This window comes from Chlamydotis macqueenii, chromosome 2 (genome assembly GCF_036417535.1).
Source record: "Chlamydotis macqueenii isolate bChlMac1 chromosome 2, bChlMac1.mat, whole genome shotgun sequence".
Lineage (NCBI taxonomy): Eukaryota > Metazoa > Chordata > Aves > Otidiformes > Otididae > Chlamydotis > Chlamydotis macqueenii.
In genome coordinates, this window is record NC_141557.1 from 106,829,940 (window position 1) to 106,857,467 (window position 27,528).

General features: G+C 44.3%; 1 protein-coding gene across 6 annotated transcripts in view; it reads right to left on the reverse strand.

Moving 5' to 3' along the window:
- Positions 1 to 19,695: 19,695 nt before the first annotated feature.
- Positions 19,696 to 27,528, reverse strand: part of LDLRAD4 (low density lipoprotein receptor class A domain containing 4) — a 179,346-nt gene continuing 171,513 nt past the window's right edge. For 4 of the 6 annotated variants that reach the window (XM_086740573.1, XM_086740578.1, XM_086740574.1 and 1 more), the window contains 2 exons: positions 21,652 to 21,705; positions 19,696 to 20,372 (listed from right to left, as the gene is read on the reverse strand). In XM_086740573.1, coding sequence (XP_086596699.1) covers positions 19,830 to 20,372; positions 21,652 to 21,705 — 597 coding nt within the window. In that variant the 3' untranslated portion in view covers positions 19,696 to 19,829. The remainder of the gene's footprint in view (positions 20,373 to 21,651; positions 21,706 to 27,528) is intronic. The other 2 variants (XM_086740575.1, XM_086740577.1) reach the window with 1 other exon arrangement.

Here is a 27,528-nt window from a genome sequence, read left to right on the forward strand (position 1 = left end):
CCCAGCAGAATGGGGGAGAGAATTGGCAAGGAAGGAAAATTTGTAGATTGAGATAAAGACAGTTTACAAGGATAGCAAAGGAAGATGATGATAATAAAAATAAAATGTAGAGACACTAAAATACACAAAACAAATTATGCACAGTTTATCACCACCCAGCGACCAATACAGCCTGTTCTGAGCAGTGATCACGGAAACTAAACCAAAAACAATCCCGGAACAATCTTGAGTAGCAAGAGCAAGAACAAGTGAGACCTGCCCACCAGCCAGTTTGGTGTCTCTTTGGCCAGTTTGGGTCAACTGTGCTGGCTGTACCCATCCCAGCTTCTTGCACCTGCACATTAGCAAAACCTGGGAAGCTGGAAAAAGTCCTTAATGTCTTTAGCAACAACTAACATCGTCAGTGTATTATCAAGATTCTTCACATGACAAATCCCATACTAAATCCAAAACACAGCAGCTACTGAGAAGACAATTAGCTCCGTCTCAGCCGAAGCCAGGACACAAAATAACAGCCCAATACCTGACTGCAGCCAAAGCAGCAGATTGTCGTAGTTCAGCCCCGATCGGGACCAGACTAAGCAGTCTCTCTCTCTTGCTCCCCCCACCCTCCCAGAGAACAGGGGGAGATGATATAAGAAAAACGGCTCAAGGTTTGAGATAAGGACGGGGAGAAATCCTTAAAGTTACCGTCACGGGCAAAACAGACTCGACTTGGGGAAAACTATTCATTTATTTCTAAAATTAGCAGGAGAATGAGACAGGGAACAAGATAACCTCCCCCCACCCCTCCCTCTTCCCGGGCTTAACATTATCTCTACTACCTTCCCCTCCCGAGCGGCACGGGGGGGGGAAAAGGGAATGGGGGTCGCGGTCAGTTCATCACGCGTTGTTTTACGCCGCTGTATGATCGTCGGGGGAAGAACTCCTCGCATTCCTCCTCTGCTCCAGCGTGGGGTCCCTCCCACGGGCCACAGTCCTTCGTGAAACTGCTCCGGCGTGGGTCATCTCTTCCACGGGGTGCAGTCCCTCTAGAACAGCTGTCCCAGCGGGCCCTCCACGGGCCACAGCCTCCTTCAGGCCTCCACCTGCTCTGGCGTGGGGTCCTCCACGGGCTGCAGGTGGATCTCTGCCCCTCCGTGGACCTCCATGGGCTGCAAGGGGACAACCCGCTCCACCATGGTCTTCACCACGAGTTGCAGAGGAATCTTGGCCAGGAGCCATATTACTCCTCCCCCTCCTTCACTGACCTTGGCGTCTGCAGCCGTTCCTCACAACAGGCTGGCAGACACCTCTCAGGATCCTTTTTACATCTTATTCACTTCTCATCTCCTCTCCACTTCTTGCAGCCAGGCCAGGCCGAGTTGGGCCCAGTTGGCTGCCCGGCGGGAGGCCAGAGGGTGAGGCCTGCAAGGCCCATGAGGCTCGCGCCTCCCCCTCTCTGCCCCCCGCTCAGCTGCTTCACATCTTCTCCTCTTTTTCCTGTTTTCCCCTACTTAAATACGTTATCGCAGAGGCGTTATCACGGAACATTCTGCTACCAATTGGCTCGGCCTTGGCCAGCAGCAGGTCCGCCCTAGGCCCGGCCGAGTCCACTGAACAAAGGGGAGCGACTTCTAGCAGTTTCCTACAGAAGCTACCACCTTAGGCCCCCCCTCACTAACAAAACCAGAACACAGATCAAGATGGCATTACAGTTGAAGGTGCAGCCTCGGATGGGGATGGAGCCAAAGTTGCAAACTGAGATGGGGCTGGACCTGAAATCACGACCTGAAATTGGGACAGCACTGAAGTGGAAACCTGTGCAGGCTAGAGACAAAAGCAGGGCCCACAATTGGACCAGAACCAAAGTCACAGCCCAAGATGAGGCCAGAGTACATACTGTGATCAGAGCAGGGAATCAGTGCTAAAACTGGGGCCCCAAGGTGGGACTAGAGTAGATGTCACAATCTGAGCAGGGCTTAGATCTGAAATCACAACCCAAGATGGGCCTGGTGCCAAAGTGGCAAATCAACACGGGGACAGAGCCAAGATCACAACTCTATATGTGACTGGAGCCTAAGCTGTGTCTCAGGATAGCCAGAGTCAAAATCACAGCCTGCATAATGTTCAGAGCCAAAATCACAGCTGATGATGGGGCGAGAGTCAACATAATGACCCAAGCAGAGACTGAAGCAAAAATCACAGCCCAGTATCAGGCCAGAGCAGCCTGAGGTAGTGCCAGAGCCAAAGTCAAAACACAAGATGGGCTGGAACCAAAGCCACGGTCAGAGATGGAGCCAGAGCCTACATTGCTGCCCAAATAGCAGTCAGAGCTGCAGTAGCTGCCTGAGCATGGACCAGAGCCAAATTTGAGTTGGAGGCAAGTAGCGGCCCAAGACAGGGCAGGAGCTGAAGTCACAGGCCAATATTGGGCCAGAGACAAAATCACGACCAGAGATGCCATTGGAAATGAAGCCAAAGCCTGACGTGGGGCTGGAGGCACAGTCACAACCTCCTATCAAGCCCTAACCAAAGTTGCAGACTGAGCAGGCACTGGACCTGAAAGCAGTGCTTCTGACCTATTAGGCCAGACCTGAGTCAGAGGCCCAAGATGGGTCTGGAGTTTAAATCGCGACCTGAAATTGGAATGGAGCTGACGTCACATATAGACATAAGGCCAGAGCTGAAGCCGTGGCCCAAGATTTCAGCCAGAGGCAAAGTAACAGCCCAAGATGTGGCGAGGGATAAATTCACAATCCAAATAGGGACTGGAGCCAAAGACATGGCCTGTGATTGGGCCAGAGACAAAGATGCAGTACAAACGGTGCTGCTGTTGATGTTGCAGCTCAATATGGGGTTGGAGTTGAAATCACAGCCTGAAATGGGGTTGGAGCCAAACCTGTGGCAGAAAATAGGGCCACAGCCAAAGTCGCAGCCCAAGATGGGACTGGAGCCAAAGTCATGACCCAAATAGGGGCAGGAGCAGGGACCAGAACTGAAGCCCTGATCCAGTACTGGGCCAGAGCCTAGGTCATAGTCTGATACTGGACAGGAGCTGAAGATATGGGCCAAAAACAGCCACCACTGGTCTGAACATGGAACAGGGCTGAAATCACTGCCCAAGAAGGGGTCAAAGCCAAAGTTGCAGCCTGACAGCAGACCAGAGCCAATGCTGCAACCTAAAATGGGCTGGAGCAGAAGTCATGAATCAAGCAGGAGCCAGAGAAAAAATTGCAACCCACTGTTGAACCTGAGACATAGACATGGATGGTGAAGTGGCCAGAGTCAAAGATACAGGTTGGTCTGGGGCTGGAGCACCCAAAATATGGGCCAGAGCTGCAGTAGCCTCTCAAGAAGGGCCAGAGCCAAAGTTGTGATATGACATCAAGCCAATGGCAACGTAGTTCTCTGAGATGGCACCAGAGACAAAATAGCAGGCTCAGCAGGGGCTAATATCAGGCCAGAGATTAAGTCACAGCCCAGCATGGGGCCAGAACCAAAATTGCAATCAGATATCAGGCTGGAGCCACAGTGGAAGCCCAAGATCAGGATGGAGCCAAATTTGTGGCAAGAGCAATGGCTGGAGCTGAAGCTGTGGATGAAGATGTGGCTGGAGACAAAGTCACAACCCAAGATGGGGCCAGAGTCAAAGTTGCTGCCCCATATCAGGCAGGAGCCAAAGACACAGACCAAAATAGGGCAGCACAGACGCTGAGGATCAAGTAGGGGCTGGAGCAGACATTAAAAGCCTGAGCTGGAGCTGAAGTCACAGCCCAATATCAGGCTGATGACAAATTCATGACCCAAGATGGGGCTGAATCAAAGTTGTGGCTCAAGATGGAGACCGGAGCTGAAATCATTGCCAAAGATGGGGCTGGAGCCATGGTAGTGGACCAAGGTGGTGATCATTGCTCACAGCCTGAACAGAGGTCAGAGATGAAGTCACAGCCTGGTATCAGCCTGGAGCTGAAGCCATGGCCCAGGATAGGACCAGAGCAGGGGCTGGAGCTGAACTCAGTGTGATGTGCAGCCAGAGCCAAAGTTGTGACCAACACCAGGCCAGAGCCCAAGTACTGGCGTGAAATAGGCAGGAGCAAAAGTTGCAGAGCGAGATGGAGCCAAACTGAAATTGCAGGCCAATATTGGGCTGGAGCTGAATTCACAACCTGAGCAGGAGCTAGAGTCAAAATCACTGCCCAAGATAGGGTCAGACACAAAGTCATAGCCTGATACGGAGCCAGCACCAAAGTCATGTCCTGGCATCAGGCTGGAGCTGGAGTCTCAGTCCAAGATGAGGCTGGTGCTGTAATCATGGCCTGAGCAATGGCTGGAGCCGAAGCAATGGCTGAAAATGGGGCCACTTAAAATAACACCTGCAACAAGGGTCAGACCCAGTCACAGTTCAAATTAGCACCAGAGCTGAAGGTGCAGCCCAAAGAGGGGCTGGAGCTGCACTAGTATCCCGAGCGGGGCTGGAGCCAAAGTTGAAACACATTTTTCTGATCGTGTTCCCTTCAGGATGTCAGCTGAGAGCATTGCGCTGCATTAATTCTTGTTCATCACTTACCGTCAGCAACAATAATAATTAGAGAATTGTAATTATCCCCTGGCAATTACCTGGCTACTTTGATGAAGATGATCTTCTTAAGTAGAAAGAATACATCTTGATTTCATAAGCCTGCAGGGCAACATGTAGCATTAAGTTTGGGCTGGAGTTTGATTAATTGATTGGACAATCACGGAGAAGGGAACACAGAGGAGGATTCACAGGCTTGTTTAGGAATGAAAAAAACCCCAGACCGAATACAACAGGGCAAGAGTTTCATAAAGAGACATAATTAAAGAAAGATTTTCTAACTGCTTCTGGGTCTGACCAAGCGGCCAGAAAGAGACTAAACTGCAACCAGAGGAGCCCTTATCTGTTAAATTCTCCAGCACTGTTTTTAAAAATTTATTCTTTTTATTTTTTAAAGGTATTGTTTAAAATAAAAAATGTAGTCTGCAAATCTATTACTTTATCTGTGGGAACTGGTATAAATGAAAGCTGCTCAGTGCTTTGCAGGCGCCAGACAGGAGACATCCTTGTGACGCGGGGCAGCTCCACGAGTGCTCAGAGAGCACCATTTCTCTCAACCTTGTCCATTGCCATAAAGAACAGTCCTACACGCGAAAACAGCGGCTCTGTGTCCCAGCGCTCTGAGAAAGCAGCACATGGATGAGCTCAGGGAGACAGCAATGTCTGCTGCTGGCAAGATCTCATTTGCAGCCTCTGGGCTTCAGCATCCCCAGGAGTAACTCACAAACTGCATGGCAATATTGCTGCGTTAGGTGGCTGGAGGTGAAGGGCCAGGCTGCTATGAAGCACTGTTTTGATCGTGTTGGTTCACCAATGGGCTAAATCCAGGTTTAGCATACTTAGGAGCAGATTACATGTGCCATGGCTTCCTAACATGTATGACACAGTATGATCTCATATTGCTCAAACATGCTACAGTTTTTGAGTCAACTCAATTACAGAACCAAATAGTCTGTGTCCTCCTTTTAATCTCATGCTGAATCAAGGATCTTATGCTCTTTTGCAATCAGAATAAAGTCCTAAAACTGACATAATTTCCACCTGAGATATTGTGCTGAAACCATCCAGTTGTGATCCTGCACCTAATCTGAACCAGAACTGTACTGCTGGATGGCTGGTAATGGAACGGATCCAGTGCTGGTAACTTCAGAGGGCTGTCTGGGCTGTCTGGGCAGCCTCTGCGCTGTAAAGCAGATGTGAAGAGACAGCACAGGCTCCTTGTGAGCTCTGCCTTTACCTGGCCCTGTGCCTACCAGTGTCTTCCCAAACAGGATGTCAAAGCAGATGAGGACAAAATGCAGATCCACCATTAGGCTCTAAATGCCCAAGCTGCAAGTTTACCACGTCTTTTTTTAATTATTTCATATAGATTTGCCCATAAGTGCCAAAAGAGTTGCCGGAGAGCTCATAAGGATGTGGATCTGACAGAACACAAGAGAAGTCAGAGATGAGAACTGACACTGTACTTGCCCTTCATGCCCTGCGTAAGCGGTGCCAAGTGCCCTGAGCTGCCATCGACAAGCACTTCCCACCTGTGCATTCGCACCCACAGCGCTGCTCTTCACCCAGGCACCCTGCGAGAGCTGACTCAGAATACCTTTCCCCCAAAAGCAGGTGACTGCACACAGCTGTGACATTCAGCCACCTCCCAGATATGGCAGCCGTGTTTTAACGGGGAAGGAGACTCTTTGGAAGCATTTTAGGGGTAAGGGAAATTCCTCAGCCTTGGCTGACTGATGGCTAACACTTCGGTTCACCAAATACCTGCATTTAATTTTATCCTGGATTAGATTAGAAAAGCCAGGAAAATAAAGATAACACACAATAATTTTATATAAGGAGTACTCCAAGTTCTGCCTAGTGTCACTAACAGCGTGTTTTACGTTGCTGGGTTGCTTTGCAGTAGTCCTCTATTTAAGCAATTTGCACATCTCTGCCCAGTAGGTACCTGTGTGCAGCCAGTCTGCTTTTAAAAAAGTAAAACTGCCAGTGCACAAGCAGCACTTAAATTACAGTTGCACAACTCACTCGAGTACAGTTTTACCACAATCAGGCACTTTCTTTCTTCTGTGTTACCGTCAGATGGTGATTTTAGTGTACCCGATACCATTTTCCTTACAGAGCATAGTTTTACAGTGGAGGAAAGTGTCTGTTTCCCCTAGCATACAGCTGTGCTAGCATGCCTATTTTCTTATCGACAGGTATCACATCAGCAGAATATACGGCTGAATTTTAAAAGATGAGAGGGCTTGCATGTTGAGTAGCTAATGTAGTTATCACTCAGCCGTAGGCTGATGCACCTCTCGCTGAGATGTTGTGACACCTAACACCGCACCAGCGACTGTCCAAAACAAATACAGTTAAAGTAACTATCAGCGCCTCCGATCTGCAGAACAAAGAGGGGCAAAGGAACCAGACTGACTTTGCAGTCAGTCAGTCAAGCCTTACCTGTTGGGCTTTTCCTGACAAAACATTAATGAAAGTCACCAGCTCATCAGCTTTTGCCCCAAGAGCTATGAAGTTTGCAGCTGTAAGCAAATTTCATGGCACTTACAACCCTAACCCCATTGTCAGGAAAGAACTACCTCCTATACATTTTGCTGTTGCCATAAACCCTGCTGAACGGCTATGCAAGCACATTTGTGCTTTTATATTTGACTTACACGGCTTCTTCACCAAGTAAAGCCAACTGGGGCAAACTTGGCTCAGCTTATGAAATATTCACAGCATTGTAACACACTTATGGATGTATGCATAGACACAGAGACATGTAATAAGCTGGAACATTCTCACTGCTTTGAGATGAAAACGACTTTTTTTTTTCTTTTCCCCCTCAAGAGTTTCTTGCTGCCCAGGGTTAAATGTAGGTCAAGCTGTCTGAGCCCATGTCTGTGGCACAGAGAGTGGGATTAAACCAGAATTTTCCACTCAACGTGACTGTCAATCACCGTAATGTCTGCAAATGTTAAATTAATCTGGAGTGATCTGGTGTTGGCATTGAAGGGAGCTTCTGGGGCTCAAGGATGGCATTTTGGCCTCTGTGAAAAAGATGCCCTCTCTCTGGAGGAGGGATGGCTATGTTCTCACTGCTTGCTTAAGCCCCTGCGATGATTAGCCAAACACAGAAAAGTAGCTCTGTACGAGACAGCAGGACTTGCATCTTAGAAGTGAGTGAGGTGAAACTAACACCTCCACACAGGTGGAGGGACGGAGGATGGTGGCAGTGGGAAGGTTATTCCCAGCACCGCCACAGACTGCGCTGAGACCTGCCACGTACTTCTTAATGCACATTTCCTCATCTTTAAAATATTAGCACCTTTCTGCTACTGTTCTGCAAAGCGCTTCACTGTGGGAACCATTAAAGGGTACAAAATATTTTACAGTAAGCATCTTCTGGTTTACACATTAGTTCCTTTATTAAGGAGCGCAAGCTTTGAACGTGCCCCCCTCCAGCTGTAGTTCGTAAGTCCACTGGCATCACAGCAAATCTGCCTTCGGCTTAGCATGTGACGGACATCACCAAGAAAGATCACGCAATCCTGCCAATTTAAATAATATGTTCAGGGCAACTCAGAACACCTAAGGTAAGCAGAAATAGGCAGTTAAATAGTAGCAAGTGCAGCACATAGTTTCTCCCTTATGTTTTGAAACATTCTGGGGACAAGTAATGTTACTGACTCTACAGGATACTGAGAAACTCAGCTCATCGAGTTTTACCACATGCAAAACAATTTGGTACCTCAGCTTTAATCCCCACTCTCAGGACCAATAATTTGGCAGTCAGTCTGGAAAAAAAAAAAAAAAAAAGTAGAAAACAAGCAAAAAAAAAAAAAAATTCATGCAAGTACAAAAGCAGGGCATCACCACAGCAGAAGCAAGCTATTAGAACAGGCTTCAGCAGTAAGGTTTTTTAAATGTGCATTTTAATTAGAACTCATTTAAAGCACAACTGATCAAAACAGTGATAATGAGAGAAGCCTAATTAATTTCTGTCTGAGTAACGAAGTCTCATTACAGAGTGGTCTTGGTAAGAAAAGGGTTTGGGATGTTAAAAACAGGGTGGTTGTAATGAGACGCAATACTGCTGGGAGCCTGGAAGCCAGACCTAGAGGTTTCAGAGGACGGCAGCAGCCACTGAATTAATCTTTTAACAGGAAAAAGTAACCCTACTGAGATGAGACATCCCATTTAGAGCGGAGTTCCGAGTTGCAACCGTTGGCAGAGATATTAAAACACAATCAAACAGAATGGCATATTATAAAACAAATATAAATACAATTAAAACCAGATTAAGTAAAAGATGAAAGCAGGGTAAAAAAAAAAAAAATGCCGTTTCCAGGGAGTTCAGGGTTCAGACAGTAGAGGAGGAGCAGAAGCTTGGAGATTTGGAGCACTTCTAAGGAACTACAATTTTCTGAGTACTAAAGAAGAATTAAAATGCTGTAGATGGAGGCAGAGCTAACTTCTGGTGGTTATAGGAAAAGAAAATGGTTACTTTTGAACCAAAAATAAGTATTGTAACACATAAAGGACCAAGCCATTTGAAAAGAGCAGCAGCAAAGGGAACAACCCCTGGTTCCTATCTGAGGGTAACAGAAAGGCCGCTCCATCAGCAGGGTGTCAGGACCAGGTTGGGACTGTGGCTCCTGCAGCAGACCTCTCTTCCCTGAAAAGCTCTGCAAGAAAGCCCCAGGTTTGAATCAGCACCTTCCTCTCAGCTCTGCATCTCAGAGAGATCAAGCTGCAGCAAGCACAGCTACAAAATGTAATACAAAGGAATGATTTCATTAATAATCATGTTAAATAAAGCATCACTTTATACTTACACATAAACAGAAATTAACTGCTCTGTAAAAAAAATAAACAAACTTCCCAGTTTTGTTAAGCTTTATTATAGCTAAGTGACAGGTACCAGCCATGCATAGTTTGAACTGCCTTCCAAAGATCTGTATTACCAAGGATGAGTGTCTATCAGAGGACCCTTTTGTTCAGTTTCATACCAACTGTATCATCTCTTTCCCCCATACTGTACCTAATTACTCATTTTAATTATCATCCAAAGCAGGCCCCAGGTTTCTTAAACCAGGTTGTGCTTTTCCCCCCCATCCCCCATGAGCCATATCCCATATGTTTGTTTTTTAATCATTTTTTGCAACTCAATGATTTGGGGCAGAAACATCTGAAACCACCCCAGTATTCATCAGCAAAGGTGAAAGTCAGAACACTGATGTAAAATCCTCAATCAGGCACCTGTTTCCCAAGGCCCTCCTCTGTGTTTCAAGGTCTGAGTCCACCCTCCAGTTCCTTAACAATCAGCTACCTGATTGCCAGCAGCAAACCAGCAAGGGAAGACGACAAGTACTTCTTTTACAGATGGCCACGCCAGTGTTTCACTTTTTTGGTTTTGTTGGGTTTTGGTTTTTCACTTCAAAGGGAAAATAAATTCAACAGGAGACAAACGCATTTCATGATTTTTAATAGTTTTGTGCCATGGTTTAACCACAGCATATTAAGAACAAGCATAAAATCTGTATTTAAAACTAACAACAGCACTTAGAGCAACATCTTCCTTTAAAAGTATTGCAATAAACAGACCTTAGGTCTAAAAACTAGGACATCACCATTTGCTCAATTAAAAGAGTCAGATACACAACAGTTGAAATCTTTTCCTGTATATAACTGGGAGTTACGGTGGGGGAAAAAAAAAGCAACAAATTAATTGTGTTAAAAGGAAAATAAAATAAAATAAAAAAGTAAAGCAAGCCAGGTTTGTCATAGCGTCACATGAACAGCTATTGAGAAATTCCAATACAGTTGTAAAAAGACTTACTGTTCTTAATAGCTTTATTTTTACAACAATAAAATTTAAAAGAAAGATTAAATATTGTTGATAGTGCTGTACATATTTCAGAATAGCTTGAAACAAAATGGACAAAAATAAGAGACATGTTGAAAATGTGATCGTGAAAGCCACAATGTTGGAAGTACAAAAAAATCCATACAGCAATAAAGCAGTTTACACTGTAAAATAACTAGCAAGAAACAACAAATAAAGGGTCAACAATCTAAAAACAGGCATTTGATGGTTAATTTTAAGTGTAACAGCCTGACCGGTGTACCTACACAGCAGCATTGGGCAGTTGAGAGCTATACAAAGATAAAACCCCTACCGATGCTTATGCAGTCTTTGCACTCTAAGTAGAAAAGCTTTGTTAAAGAATATTAAGGTGAATTTTTTTTAATTATTACTACTTTTGCTGTCCTTGTCTATGATGCCCGAGGCTCTCATAACTTCTGCTTATACTTCTTTTAAAATCTCGGCTGCCTGCTGTGCTTCGTGGTGAATGGAAAAGCGTGAACGCAGCTGTGAGTACACTTAATGGATAGTCTGCTCTTGCCACTGCAGCTTCAAAGCAAATTAGTGCCTCTAAAAGGAGACATACTCGTGTTTGGTCCACTCAATATGCAAGTTCTGTTACGATAAATCCTACCCTAGATTCCTCCAGCGGGAGGTTTGCTCTGCACAGCCTTCCAAGTCAAGGCCTGGGCTTTTTTTTGTTTGTTTTTCTTCCTTCATGCACAGAAGTGGGACTGCAGTGCAAACAGAAACATGAACGTGGCCAGGCGAGGCATACGTCCCAAACGATCACTCTGTGCCCTGACAAACAATAAATGAGCTGACAAATGACAGTCATGAAATACGTGTATTTCACTATGGTACGTGCTTACTGATCAAACAGCTCAATACACAGAGGGATGGACACAAGCTACCTGTAAGGACTTGATGATGCTCAACTGGCCATAAAAAACTTAAACACTTCTTGAAAACAAACAAACAAACAAAAAAACCAAACCAAAAAACAAACCCAAAACAACCATGATCAACATTCAGACACAGGACTCCTGTGAGGGCTTTTAAAAAGATATTTACAGACAAACGTGTAGCTGAAGTTTCAGATCGACAGAGAAGTTGGGAAGGACTGTGCTCCAAGGCACCATCCTCCAGCATGACGGACCGGATCCAACGCCCCACTGAAAGCAGAGGAAGCCTCACCATTGACTTCACTGGGCCCCGGATAAGGCCCCCTGAGTTTTAGCACAGCATTTAGCTAGTCATCTGAAAACCCAAACAAAAACGCCACCTCAAACATATCCCAACATGTTGCTACCTTACATCTGTCGTTAAAGCCTGACAAGTATAAAAAAGCTACGTACAGACACGAGTATCTATGAAAGATCAGTCGGTATCCATCTGCGAGAGGACTAGTCTGTCTCGGACTGATAAACTTCTGTATCACCTACTGTCCTGGGATAGCTAGAACAAACAGTTTAGAAAAATAAGTACAGCATCTGCAAGTCTCTACACTAAAACTTCATGTTGAGTTTTCCTGAGGTATTTGCTTTACCAAAGAGCCCGCACCAAGAGCGTGCGGGGGCACGGGGACAGACAGCCAAAAGCACGGAGATGCCAGGGGAGAACCAAACCTAGCAGAAAGCTGAAGTGTTGGATCACTTCCCACACCACTTCCCGCGCTGGGTCTGAACAAGTTTAGGCATTTCTCCGATATCTTAAATACGAACATGGGCTGAGCCATTGCTGTCAGCGGCCAACACAGCAGCAGTGCTGCCAACTCAAAGCTCGCACTCAAACCCTGCATTCAGCTCGCTACCAACCGGCAGCTTTTCTTGTCTACCCTAAAGGCTTGCGCTCTGCCGCTACACATGTCATCGGCGAGTCCCAGCTACAGACCTTAAAAGTCTTAAGACAATTTGCAGTGGCAGGATCGCCTACCAGTAGTGGGCACAGAGCAACAGCTGGCTGTTGTCACAAAACTCTCTCGTTGGCCTGGTTTTGATTTTGCAGGGAGGGTTTGGGTCAGTTCCCACTTGTCTGAGCTTCACTTCAGATCTAGGATGTGGATAGAAAGATTCGAAAGGCTTTAGCCCATTTCTAAGGTTTAAAAAAAAAAAGTAATCAAGGATAATAAATAATGTATCTGCTGGGGAAGTAGTAAATAACACTGGTCCAACTCAGCAACAGTGAGGCAACAACCAATACGAGAAGCATCTAGTTGCAAGGTTAAAGCTGTGGAGGTTTTGTTTGTTCTGTTTTGTTTTGTTTTTTTTTTCCTTTTTCTTAAAGTGACACATTTAAAAAAAATAACAAAACAAAACAACAAGTCTTCACAGAAAAGATGCATCAAACAACCAATCACTATACACTGGCTAGTCAAAAAGGATTTGATCAAACTTTCTCCCTTATGATATTATATTGATATTTAATAGGAAAATAAAATACATATACTTTTGTCATTTGTATGCTTTCCTTTGCAAATTTTCTTACAAAAAAAAGGACCAAGCACAGAAGCTGGCATTCACAAAGTCTATGCCATTTTTTTGTGTGTTAAAATTGGTATAATCTATACATTATCTTACAGTATTAACAACATCTGTTTGTTTTTGTATGTTTGTTTGTTCTACCCATTGGGTAGGATATGTGCATAATATATTCAAGTTATACACAGCACCATACAAAGAAAAAAAAAATCCAGAAAAGAAGACAGACAACTGAAAAAGCACCATTTTAAGTGAGGCACAACAAAGGTGGGAGCGTAAGGCCTGATCAAAAGCCCCTTGAAGTTGGCAAGAGTCCTCCTACCAACTTCACCAGGCTTTAGACCAGGCCCTCTTGAGTGCAAGGGGATTCCTATCTGCTCAGACTTGAACATGAGGCACCTTAGTTGCTTACAAACTACCGACATGCAAACCTCCTCAAAATTATACCTAATACAGACATATCATTTATTAATAAACCTACCACGGTGGACAGACAAGCAAACCCAAGGAGAGAAACAAAGAAGAGAAGAGACAGCTTCGTCACCCATGAAATCCTACACGCACCGCGTTGCTTCAGAAAGCTCGCACACCAAACCATTTAAAACAGCAGCAGCAGCAATAGAGCAAGAAACGAGCGAGTCATCTCTGCCAGTAAATCACACGGCTGTCAGGGGGAAGGGGGACATATGAGTTTGTTTCTCCATTGTTAACCAACATAGAAAGGTAAGCTCCTTTACAGCAGGAAAAGTGATGCTAGCAAGACACAGGTTGCTTGTGTTCAGCCTAAAACTGGAAGAGATGACAGCAAGGCGGAAGTAAGAGCCAGGAGAGCTTGCAATGCTTCTCAATACAAAATCGCCCTTCATTTTCCCTTTTGAAAGCAAGAGAAATGCAGTGAGTGGTTACAAAAACTGCAGCAGCCCTGAAATAGCTGTGATTTCAAAGGAACACCAGCAGACTCCTCCACTGCATGCCTGTGTACTTACTGGTGTGGTAAAGCCACATCATCAAAACTGAGCCATCACTTGAGTTCGCTGGGAGTGGCAGTGCAGGTCCGATGTTGGTTTTGGAGGCTGAACTTAGTGGTGCAGCTTCTGCCAGTTCCCCAAGAGGAGTCATACCAAGAAAACGACTCCTTTTCGCTAGTGCAAGTGCGCTCAATGGGGCTTTTGCCAGTATAGCAATGCAAATTCAAGGTGAGTTAAAGGTAATTTACACCCCTAACTAATGAGCACCGACTGGCAAACGATATATTAAGTGTTTTTAAAAAATTAAAAATTTTACCTACCAACATTTTCAGCTGGGACACTCAAAACTTTAAATTTCAGTTTCCTATGAAACATACAGAAGAGAGTCTTTGGACAGGAAACCTCTGCAAGTTCCATATGTCCTCACAAGGGACTTTTCCATGCTCTGAAAGGCCTCAACAGGTCTCAGACAATTCAGTAAGAATGCCTCTTTCCAGGGATTTAAACAATACATTTGGGGTTAGTTTAGGTAAAAACGTTGTAACTGCACTGGTTGGCAAGCAGGCGACACAGTGGGGAAAAGACCAGATATGTGTGGTTAAACTATTTGCATCTCCCGTTATCTAAAAGGCAAATTTGAAATCAAGAGCCCGCCTTCATCTGAAGGCTGGTTCTCTGCAGTGAGGTTTGAAAAAAACATGCTTACGAGATTGAGAGTATACGAAGTACCTTTCCTTCCTGTATGTCAATACATGAGGTCTACATTAGAGTTGTCCCAAAAGCACGAGGATTTTTCAAAGCTCACCCAGAAGAAGAGAGCTGTTGGATGGAACTAGCGCATCAGGTCACAGGCAAGAATTTGCGCAGCAAGAAACTCCCCTACCGATAAGAACAGGGCCACAACATTTACAGGACTGAAAAGCAAATATTCCTCATGCCTCCAGCTGTTTGACAAATGACCTGTTGCTGTTCCTGAGAGCACAACACAGTCATTTAGCACTTCTGGAAGGTGATTATGGAATAGCAGCTAATATATAGATAATCAAGGGGTAGGATACACAGGCACAAGTTCGCATGCAGGTACGTATACACACGCATGTGCATGGACATGACTTAATGGTAATGACCAGAGAGAATTTGTGAATAATCCTGAATACCTTCAAATGCACCAGCAAGCATATTGTTTACCCTTGGGGGAAGGATAAAAAAAAAAGAAAAGATAAAAAGCAAAGCAATTTTGGAGCATATCTATTTTTCACCAGGATACTAGTTTGTTTTTCTTTGCCTGTGAAATCAGGTTACCTTAGTTACCACAAGCATTCAGGGCTCAGAGTCAGAGAAAGGTTAGGCATCAATCTTCTCCAAACCATTCAAACATTCCTTACAGAACTGAGCATCAGTTTTAGGGTCCAATATCTCACTGCCTGGCAGAGTTAGAAACGATCACTTCAGACAGTGCTGTTCCAGACAGCCTATGCACAGGACTCTCCAGCAGGACAAGGCTTTCTTCCCTATCGCAAAGAAAAGTGCATTCTTACAGAAACAATGCCATTTCACTCCTTGCTCTTCCCTGAACTGCATTCACAGAAAAAAAAAACAAACAAAAAAAAAAACCCCAAAAACCAACTCAGCAACACTTTTTTGTTTTTTAAAAAAACTTTCTGCAACAAAAAAAATTCAGAGATGTGGGCTAACAGCAGCAGCTTCCAGCTGGACAAATTGGTGGGAGAAGCGGGCAAGTAGTAACAAAAAGCCAAATGTAGCACAGCTTGACCCATGGTTCCTGCAGATTCCATGACTGCAGGAACATAAATACCACCCTCACTAGGCACCAAAAACTTGCACATGGGGCATGCATCTGAGTTTTCATACTTGCGAGGAAAAAGCATGCTGTAACAAAGTCACATCAGACTGAGACTGGGTTAAGTGCCGAGTTCATCAGCTACAAGACTAGGAGTAGCTTAAAGTAGGTCCTCCCTGACAAAAACAACCTATCACACAAAGTACCATGAATTCTGCACATGCCACAGGAAAGGGCTCTGAAGACTGCTTTGTTGACCAGGCACCAGCCTTCATATTCCTCACTCACATCTTTCAAGCAGTGTCACATACACAGAGCCTGCCTGTACAGCACTGAGATGAACTCAGCCACCATCAGGCTCAACGTACATCCAGAATCAGAGCTGAGTGCTCCCTCAGGCAACTGGGAGAGAAACCTCTTTTCTGTTGCTAAACCCCCTGCCTCTTCTAGCCCTGCAAGATCACAGGAAAATACCAAAGATGGGGCACATTTAGCATCAAGAAGGAAGCCATGTCAAGCCACATAAGGGAAAAACAAACCTTTGCGGTAGGACACAGGTCATAATGCTTTATTTCTTAAAGGTACATTAAAAAAAAAATAATCTTTTAACTTGGAAATTCCTAAAGCATCACTGTATTGAATTTTGGGAAGATGGGTTACTGGGCAAAGGTCAGGAGATGCAACCAGGATTCAGGCTATTATGATCCATCACACAGAAAACTCCACAAGTGTCTTATGTGGGTTTTGTGCATGATATACAAAACCAAAACACCAGTATGGAGGTATAATCTACATGATTAACTCTAGAATGTTTGCAGAAATCTTTCATAATTTACAAAGCTTCATTTGTCTGGTTTTGTAATACAGTTTATTAATTCTGGGTATTTTCAAAGGGAGTTTTCCATAAATGCTTCACAGAATTACCTGTCTTCAGAAATTGCCAGTTCTAAGCCCGTACAGATTGATAGCGCTATCTAATTCTGATATTCCTTCTTTTACTATTCTGTTCTGTTAGCAAGGGTGTATTCTCCCGCACTGCAACAAAAGAAAAAAAACAAAGAGAAAATACACACTGTTGCAACGTTACACTATTGATGGCACCCTCATTGGAGATCTCTAATATCCATCAAAAATACCATATTTGCACCTATGAGGCCTCAAAACAAAAGTGGCAGACTGCAAGCTCAGCTGCAGCAAGCAACAGGTGATCACACTTTCCGAGCTGACAGGTACACTGGCTGCACAATAGCTTTAGAGAGCAGAATAGGAGCAGAAGGTGAAGATGCAAGAGGAAACGCAACCATTAGGTAAGCAAATGTTAAGGTATTTTCAAACAAATATTTTCTACAGAACTGGAACAGGTGACATTTTCCATGCAAAAGAAAAATCTCCTCAGTCAAGAAAAAGGAGACAACAGTGCACATATCATACTGGACAATGTTAACGGGAAGTGCATAAATCCACTGGCATGCAGAGACAGCAAAAGATGGCAAAGGGCTGTCTTTAAAGAAAGCACGTTCCCAAGAGGTGACTTGGAAGGCAACTTCAAGGCTCACTTTGCTGAGAGCTGTGCAAGGGGAAAAGTTGGTACTCAACCAGTCCAAGCTCAGGGCCCAGTCCAGGTGTGCTCTGCCATGGCAAATGAGTTCCAGCTGTTCTGGCCTAAAGGCTTCTCGGCTAAATAACCCTCATTTAAGCAACAGCACAGTGTCTGTGTAGGCACACACGTTCTCCGACTTAAAAGCTCACTTCTGAAGGATGACAAAAGTCACTGAAGACCAAAACCAATATTTTTTGGTTTTGTCTCCCATTTGTTTGGTTTTTAAACTAAGAATCACGTTCATAGGTTGTTTGCAAAAATCTAATTTCACAGCTTTTGTTCCCAGGAACCAGACATGACAAGAGCCCTAGATGACTAACAGCCAGGTAGTCATCTCCTAAACACCTGTCCTGTGAGTCTGAGTGGGGGAGAAATATAAAAGAGTATCCCATCATACAATCTCTCTCTCTCTCTCCCTTCAAATAACACAACTTAAAAGGCAGCTTTACTCTGCATTACCAGTGTGACTCAGACCAAAAAACAATTACGGAGACAAATGAGGCTGCATATTTAGACTAACAGTTACACAAACATGTTCTAAACTAGAATAAAACCAAATTACCTTATGAAGAAAATAATCTACACTGAGGCCCATAAAACACACACACAGACACGCATACTGTTTTGGCATTAAAACTCTGCATAGATCAAAGATGCACTTCAGTCATCAGAGCCCCCGGTGTACAGAAATCCTGCAGAAACCCAGCCTCCAGCCACTGTGCCAGGGCACGGCACTCCTCCACAGCGCCCGCAGGGCACTCAGCGGCTGCTGCCCCTAACCAAGCAGAGGCTTAAGAAAACAGAAAAAGTGAAAGATCTTAAAGTGAAAAGGTCTATGACACGCCCACATACACATATATATTAGAAACCATTCAAGCTAAGACTCTAAAGGTTCTTACTTTACGTCCATTTCCAAAATGCATTTTAAGTGCAAGTTGTGCTTTTTCATGTGCATGTGATGCCGCTACCACCATTTGCCAACTGCCTTCCAGCGCCGCGTGTGCTTCCATGCAGAAACAGCCAGGGCAGAAATATCCCACGTGCCTTTTTACAGGCAGGTAACATTTTCCAACTACTCTTAAAACCAGCATGGCAAAACTAGGGCTTACAGACACACTTAGTTAACATGCAAGTCATCTTTACCCACAAGCGTAGTCCTGCTGGCATCAACCAGATGACACGCACGGAGGAGGGTTTCCGCAACAGGGCCCAGAGCAAAATGGTTTGCAGTGAGAGTAAACCGGTGCTCCCGCGTCACTGCCAGAGATGCCACAGAAGCCAGCACCACCGTCACGAGCGCTCTCGGTACTGCTGCGGAAACTGCACGGGGAGGGGTCAGAGCTACAAGTGCCCCTTCACTTCAACAGGGTGGATCTCCAGGATTGAACATCAGTATCTAAAGGATGAAACGGAGAGCGAAAAGCACAACAGAGTCTCACGTATTTTAACAGCATTGCAGGGGGAAAAAAAAATCCACCTTGCATTTTTAAACAATTTATTGCATAATGTCATGATATGTGACTAAATACATTTCAGGCTACAGTGAAAACAAAAATCTCTAAAACCGTAAGTACTGGCGATACTGCATTATGAAAAGGAAAAGAATGGCAGCACTTAGTTAGAATCAATACAAATTAACACATCTGGGATTTTGTTTTGCCGTTTACAAAACAAATAGTCTACACTGCAAAACAGCTACACCCTAAGTGATGGAAAATGCTGGGATTTCATATTTGCCTTCTTCCATCCAAAAGTCTCCAAGACACTTCACTGATGCACTGCTATTTGAATGCAAATTATTGCAAAGACAAGTTAAGTGTCCCTGTATTTCTTGATTCGTAAAAGTCAAGAGATGTTAGGCTAAGTCCTGTCCCCTCTTTCTAGCAAACCCGGGGGGAGGGGGGCAAACTCCTCCAGATTACTTCTGGGGCTCTATCGTTATTCCACAGGTGAAAAGACAACATATAGAAGAACTTCACATAAAACAGTTCCCTCATATATATTTTTTTTAAAACATTAAGATAGTGCAACTTTTAAAAACACATTTATCACAACACAAATTAATTCCTTGCATTCATCTAAGTTCTCAACTTTATACCTTGGCACACAAAACAGGAATTTTGTTTCATATTAAAAAAATCCACACCCTGGGAGAAAAAAAAAAGCAAACTGGCCAATTCTTCCCCCATTTACCTAGCAAAACCACCTTCTTCCTTCTGCCATTCAGTGAGTACAAAACAGGCTATACAAGCCACATTTCTGTGCTAAGTTAACTTTTAGAATTAAATAATTGAAATAGTTTATTAAAAAAAAATAATATATCCCCCCCCCCCACCCGAAACACTGCTCGTAGACAAACTGAATGGAAGTTTGTATTTTTTTCTATCTGCTTTGCATGCAATTCCCCTGAAAGGAATCAGAAACAAAGAACTGGTTTGCACGTTTGGTTTTACTAAGTTGTACCACGTGAAACGTAACAACATTGTGCACCGGAGCACAGGGCTCTTCCTCCACCACCCTGCTCGAATCTCTTGTCTTCAGTTCAAATGCACCTGGGCGAGTCACTTAGACCAGGTTTCCTGGCTTCCGGTCTTGGCCTTTGCTGGGGACTATTGTGCTCTCTGAATTGTTCTGCTGAAACTGAAGTCTGCTTCCCCTCTGCGAGGAAGGGGGTGCGTTGCTGTGCTGGTGATGGAAAAAAGAGGAGCCTGGGTAATGCCCCATGACCTCGCTGTACGTCGGGGGTGGTCCTTCCATCCTTCCATTACTGCTGTAGTTGGTTGCACTTATGCCCGAATTGCTGCTTGGTGGGCAGGGGCCCCCATTGTACATCGAGATGTCTATCAAATCACTATCAAAAATGGTTCGGTTGGGTGGTGCCCTGACAGACTCCCGGTTGAGCTCCATCTGCTGTTCTGGGTCCCGGAGCTGCAGGGTGCATGGGCCTTGGTACGGAGGTGGCTCTTCCCCATCAGAGAGGGAGATGGTTGGAGGAAGGTCAATCTCATGTTGCATGTAAGGGTAAGTGGGCTGGAAGCGACTGAAACGGTCCCGCTGCATAAAAGACGGGGCAGTAAACCTGTCCCTGGACCTTGGAGCGTACATGATCTGAAATGGGAAGAGAGAGACACGTGATTCCATGTCTGAGCAAAGCAGTGTGGGTGCTCTGTATTTACAAAGAACAAACAAAACAAAAAATACTTCTCTTTGCCACCTATCTTAAAAAAGATTAAACCCAGGAGATATTGTGCATGCATGCTCCCACACATATGCATGTGAAAAGAAGAGGTAGGAGTCGCAGGAAGGATCTAATGCAAGATACCTGAGAACAGCTTCATGAAGAAAGACCAAGACCTCATACAGCTCCTTCTCACATTAAAACATGCAGAGGCGAGAGAAAATAATTGTTTCTGCACATAAGAAACACTTTCTCTATAGACTTTACAATAAACTAGTTCACAAAAATGTCCCAATACTGAATTTCAGCTGCAGTCTGAGCCTCCTCCTCCTACTCAGAGTTAACGTAATACCCTGCATCGTCAAAGAATTCACATGGTCATTTTAGCACATTTTGTAAAGGCCTGGCATGTCTCACGCCTTCACTACCAGAGTGTATCAGGTGTCCTCCTCCCCCTCAGTTCTCAGCCAGAACTCAGCCTCCGGGGAGGACCTGCAAGGCTTCTGCACTGCAAGTGGAAAAAATGTCCCTGGTATATTAAGCCCTTTATAAGGGGAAGAGTTCAAGACACTCTGTGAGAAGCTCTTGCTCCTCTCATTTGGTCCATCTCTAGCGAGACACACCAGCTTCTCAGATCTAGGATCTATCAAACTGTTCTCATTTTTGGTCCACACAGGGTCTTTAGCCTCCAACCCTCCTAGATTCCCTGGTCAGCCACCAGGAAGATTCCCTGTTTGACACAGGTGAGCTGGGCCACACACCCACTCAAAAATTACCACTCAGACCAGGGATCTGTGCTAGCCGGAAGACAGGAGACACTGGTGATAGGATGTGTTTTGTAAATCCAGGAAAAACACAGGGAGAAGAGCAACTGGTCTCGCAAATTCCACTGAATACTCAAATTACTGAGCCATTGCATGAGAGACACCTCCATCACTTAACTGTGAATGCCTGCTATGATACAGGGAGCTGTGGACGGAGATGAGGTGTCAGGTAGGTAGAATTTCATTCTTTTAATGAAAAAGTCTTAAGCATTTATGGAATGGGAGTTAAGGCAGGCAGGCTCAGACGTCCACATGAACCTGGCTCTTCGTTTACACTGGAAAAGCTTTATTTACTAAACAGATGCATGGTTTTGAGAGGAGCCAAATATACACAGCAGGAAAGAGGAAAGCACATTGGTGAACACAACAAGAAATCTGTCTGTACCTCTGAAGCACCCTGGCGTGAAACTGAGCTTTCTGAAGGCCACAAGCACCCTTCCTGGAATGCAGAAAAACACAACAAAAGAGAAAAATTAATAGATCACATCACCATGCTACCTCAAATACCACGACTTTTAGGAGCAGTCAGCTTCTCAGGACTGGCTGTCTCCACCTTGAGAAAAGTGATCAACAAGTAATGTCCAACCCCTTGCTTTCCAGAACTAGAGCAAACAGCAGCTCTGCACCCAAACAAGTCAAGCTTGGTCCATTTTGCAAGTGCCAAGACGTCAGCCACTGCCCAGCTTCACAGGCCCTACGGATGCAGCAAGCCGGTTGCAGCTCTAAGCACGTGGCAACACACAGAGATGACAGGAGACGTTTCAGCACCTGCATGCTGAGTGTGTACCCTTCACCTCTCAACTCGTGACAAGGCTGTGTCAGCACTGTCAGCAGGTCTGATGAAGCCAACCTGCCAGCCAGGATCCAGATGACACACCAGAGCCAAAACAGTTTGCAATGAAACCTGGTGTCTGTAATCTCAGTGAAGCGACAGTCACTCAAAACCCAGGTATATTCTGGTCAAAACTGTCAGTTGCCCAATCCCCACCATAAACAGTAATTAAGCAGCTGAGGTTTCAGCCACCAGTTCCCCTCTTCAACCACTTCCTCAACTACCTTCTCAGGCCAAAGTATTTTCTCTCTCATGCCTTGAAAGGCTGCTCTGACATTGTACCAGCACTCAGGGCAGAATAAAAGAGTAAAGAGCAATATGTGTGTATCATTATTTTTCTTCTCAATTCATTCTTTAGAGTAGTAGTAACTACCACAATGGATTTATTTTATTGGAAAATTTTGAAGCTGAAAGGACACATCAGAGCAGCTATAAAGCACAGAATTTCAATTTAGGTACAAAAAGAGAAAGTCAAGACATTGTATGGTCATGACTATTTTCTTGGTCCTAATTCAAGTTTTATGATTTTACAGACATAAGAAATTTCAGGAACAGGAAGGAAAGTGCATACTGTCCGCAAAAGCATTACCCTATATAGACTACTTTCAAACCTTACTGTACTGCTTTTTCTCTGCGTAGCATCTCTCAACATATTTCAGCTGTAAAAATAGACCTAACTAGACGTTCATCCTAACACTCAGAGACCAAAAGCCGTCTGTGATCTTGTCAGGAGAGTCCACCGAAGAGGAAAGCTGCTCCAAGAGGAATCTCCCACAGGATTCAGCTGTTAAGGGAAATGCTTTGAATAACAAAGCTGGTCAATCACTCCTCTTCTGTAGGTTTAGAGAGCAAACACAGGAGGCGGCTGACAATTGCAATTATTTACAACTTCCCTTTGCAAGTACCCCTATTTGCAAAGGCCTGATACAAAAGACAAATCTTATGTAGATTCATGTATTACAGTGTCTATATAAGGTTTTGTCAACAGGAGAAATTGTAACAGTATAATTGTATAGATACATGTATATACATACTTGTACCCACCTCCTTTCCACCCCTCCATCACCCAGATGCCCTCATTTTGAAATATCTGAGAGTATATTCGCACAATTAAAGACAATCAGGTTATCAACAGCTGACCCAGCAGCCTCCAAGCCTGTTGCAATTGTTAAGTAAAACACATTAGTCAAAGCTAAAGCACTCAATTACATGCCCATGAACTACAGCCCATACACAGCCCAACAGCAGATTCATAAGTGATGGTTTGAAAAATACAATACTGTGTAGCTTTATGCTTAATGCAACTGTGTCAGTCTCTCCTTTAATGTGTTCAGGCTCAGAAAAGAGGCAAAAAAAGGCAAAACCAATGACCCAATCCAGAAAAGAATCCAATCTACCACGACTACTCATGTTATTTAAACTCCCTTATAAAAGAGAGTTTCCAACGTAGAAGGGCAAATGACAGCTCCCATCCTAGGGTCCGTCTCCCCTAAGGCAGGAGGAGAGCAAGAAGAGAGTTGTTCCAGCAAGTTGTCCAGTACTCTCTAGGGCTGAGGCCTGAACCCCAGTACAGTAGAAGACCCCACCTGGAAGCACTGCAGCTGCTACAGGGATCCCACTGAGGGGAACTAGGGTGCTGGGATAGCCAGACCAAGACGATGAGACCAAAGGAGCTCAAAGCTCTCCACACTCTGAACTAACTAGTCGAGGAGGTAGACAGTTTGGGATGCAGCTGAACTCCAAGGCTGTGAGATCCTTAGGGTGCAAGGATGTGTAACAACACGGCCCCTGTGACAGTGTGTCCTACAGCTCACCTTCCCCTAAGGTTTCCTCTGGAGAGAGCAGCAGGCTGAATAAATCATTTGGCAGCAACCAACCTCCAATAAGATCTCTATCCCAAGAGCAAGAGGAACTCCCCAAACAGATATCTGGGGAGTATGTGCTCAGAATGCCCATGCTTGGAAAACACCAGGCTCACACACCACATGCAGACCAACCTGACCATGCATACGTGGTTGGTCCAGTGCCACAGTACAGGATCACCTTATCACCACTAGAATAAGCCCAGACTAACTGGCCCCATGTAGGAAAAGGTGCTACACTCTGACTTAGTGCATGGACAAGTCTTAAAATGGACAGCAAGAGAGGCAAGGAGAAAGGGAAGGAGCTGACTGACAGCTGGATTTCCTGCACTTAGCTATAGAGGAATCCTTGGATCCTTCTAGGACACAAACTCATTATTGTACAGTGACCTGTAAAGGGGCTTCCTACACTTTGAGAGCAGTATGACAACCTGGGAAGAAGAGTACAGAGAGGACGAAAAGAAAGAGAGAGACAATGGACAACACGCCAGTGCTTAATTATGAATGGTTCTGTGGTTCATAAATATAAGTATTTGAGGGATACAACAGAACAGGAAAATAATTCATGCTGAATACCACACACTAGATACCCCTTATCCTTTTACACAGCACATAATTCATTAAATGTGTCTCTGAGCCAGATGCAGTAGCTCGCTACTGAGCTGTACAGCTCCTGCTAAGAGAAAACCTAGGAAATTAATAAAAATTTAACACACTGAAGTACTTTGCTGAATCTTGTTCTGAAAGGCTATAGTTTTCTGCACTTTGCCTTCTATAGATAAACCCCATCTCCTCTACAGAAGGTGGCATGTGTCTGGAACAAGAGAACTGCATCCAAACAGATGCCCGCCCCATCTTCCCAATTTTGGTCTTCTCAGCCATTCTGCCTTCCTGAAATCGCAACATCCACCATGGGATACTTGCTATCTACCTTTCTCAAGGCCTGGTATCAGGGAAATCCTCCCTCTTCTGCACTGGGTAGATACAACCTAACCCAAGGGTCAGCGCACACCTACCCCACTGTTCTTCAGGAGATGACAAGGGGCTGAGAGAAGAAAGGAAAACCCTCAGTGTTGCAGAAGGAAAACATACCCATGAATTGCCCCGCCCCCCCAAGATGTAGATTTAAGAAATAACACATTGGGACTGCTGTGAACAATATGGGGTGACTCACACTGAGGGAAAGGTGTTATTTCTTGCGTTCTCCTTGTCCTACTTACAGATCTTCATTTGACAGCTAAAATGTTTCCTGTGCTCAGACCAGTGAAAATCAGGTAAGAAATGACAGCATTTGTATTTACATTCCCTCATGTTGTTTTTTCCCTTTATTATTTGAAATACCACAGATTAACCTAATAACAAAAAAAAAAAAAAACACAAACCCAAAAAAACGAAAGCCAACAACCTACTTTCAACTTCTTTTCACTCTGTGACTTCTTATCCCATGAGCAAGATGATAGCAGGTGCAAGCAATACAGCTCGGCAGGACAGCTCACCAGCCGCCAGGCCTGGTGCAAGCTTGCAGCCCCAGTACCGCGCTGCCTGGCAACATGCCGACAGGCACTTCCCAGCGCTGGCAGTCCTCCTGGATGCCCCCTCACACCAAATCCCCAGGGATTTGTACAAGTAGTTCTCAGTTACGTGCAATCAAGACTAAACCTGAGCAAATGCAATTTACCCAATTTTTTTTCTTGTGAGCAATATGTCATTTACTTGCTTCTTACAGGTTCTCAACAGCTAGCTGCTTCAACATGCTCCTTCTTAAACAGGCTAAAGGTCTTCAGCTGTGAGCTTCAATACTTAAAAGTAACAGGGCAAAAAAACTTAAGCACTCATTCCCTACGAGGTATTCATTTTTAACATTATTAGGTTTTGGAATGAAAAAGGATGAGTCTCCATGGTAAATCCTAGGCCCTACAAATAACACCAAAGCAAGAAAAATGTAACAGATCCAGCTATGTCTTTTGCTAACCTTAGCCATTCCTGAGTTTCACAATAATTTACAGAAGTTCATTTTGTGATTAGGTTTTGAAATAACAGCATCATTCAATAAATCCAGCTGGGTGATTACTTAATTATCTTACCGTGATTATTATTTAACTAAATATTTAGAGCTTAGGAGACTGGATACGCCTAAGATAATTTGCCTAATTTGTATTTTACAAAGGTTAACAGCCTCTAGAATTAAGCAGTTAAAGAAGATGGCTTTTTGAAGCCATTTTTAAACACTGTGCACTTTCTGGAGCACACCTTAGCTGAACATCAGCACATTGACAGACAGCAGGAAATAAGTTTACCAGAAGATACTTTTTTAACTTAGGATAAATTGCAGGTACAAATTTACACTCAGTAAGAAAAATTCCTCAAACTACAACAAAGCAAAAGCATCCCTGTGCTGGTTTCGGCTGGGATAGAGTTACTTTTCTTTATAGTAGCTAGTATGAAGCTATGTTTTGGATTTGTGCTGAGAACAGTGTTGACAATACAGGGATGTTTTCATTACTGATGAGCAGTGCTTTACAGAGTGTTATGGTGTTTTCTGCTTCTCACATCACCTCACTAGCAAGTGATGGCTGGGGATGCACAAGTTGGAAGGGGACACAGCCAGGACAGCTGATCCCAAATGAGCAAAGGGATATTCCAAACCATACGACGTCACGCTCAGCAATAAAAGCTGAAGGAAGAAGAAGAAAGGAGTGGGACACTCAGAGTTACAGTACTTGTCTTCCCAAGTTACTGATACGTGTGACAGAGTCCTGCTTTCCTGGACATGGCTGAACACCTGTCTGTCAAATGGGAAGTAGCGAATAAACTCCTTGTTTTGCTTTGCTTGGGTGCACAGCTTTTCCTTTAACTTATTAAACTACTTTTGTCTCAACCCACGAGCTCTCACTTTTACTCTTCCAATTCCCTCCCCCATCACACCAGGGAGGAGTGAGCAAGTGGCTGTGGGGAACTTAGCTGCCAGTTGGAGTTAAACCACAACAACCCCATATAATCCAAACTTTGCTTTTTTACTGTCTCTTAAGGAGATTTTCAGCTTTACTCCACTTTTCAGTTTCTGATAAAAGTTCAAGCAGAGGTTTAATTATTTCCTGAGAAACAGAAGTCAGTTTTTCATTTTCTGAAATGTATTACAAGTACTAAGAAGGTCCCTCTTTTCCCTTCGATTAAACTCAGATTTTTTTTAATATTTGTGTATAGATATATACAGACACATTAAAAACATACACACCTTTTGACAAATGAGGTGTTTCAGATAGCCGTGTAGTTTCTGATTTTGGCCCTAGGTGGCAGCAATACATTGCACCACCTTAATGCAGAGCCTTGCTCAAAATGCTCTGGGAAGGCACAGGGGCGCGTTCCTCCCTGCCTCTTCCTGGGTGATATAAAGACCATAGCAGCTCTTAAGATTGCAACATCTTCCCTGTTGAACTCAAGCAAAGCAAGACTATTGTGTTGTCCCGAAGAGACTGACAAATATTCCAGTAGGGCTGTTCTTCCCTTTAAAATCTTTGTTTCCCAAGGGCAGGAAAGGTTACAGCGCCTGGCAGAGCAGTGCCTGGTA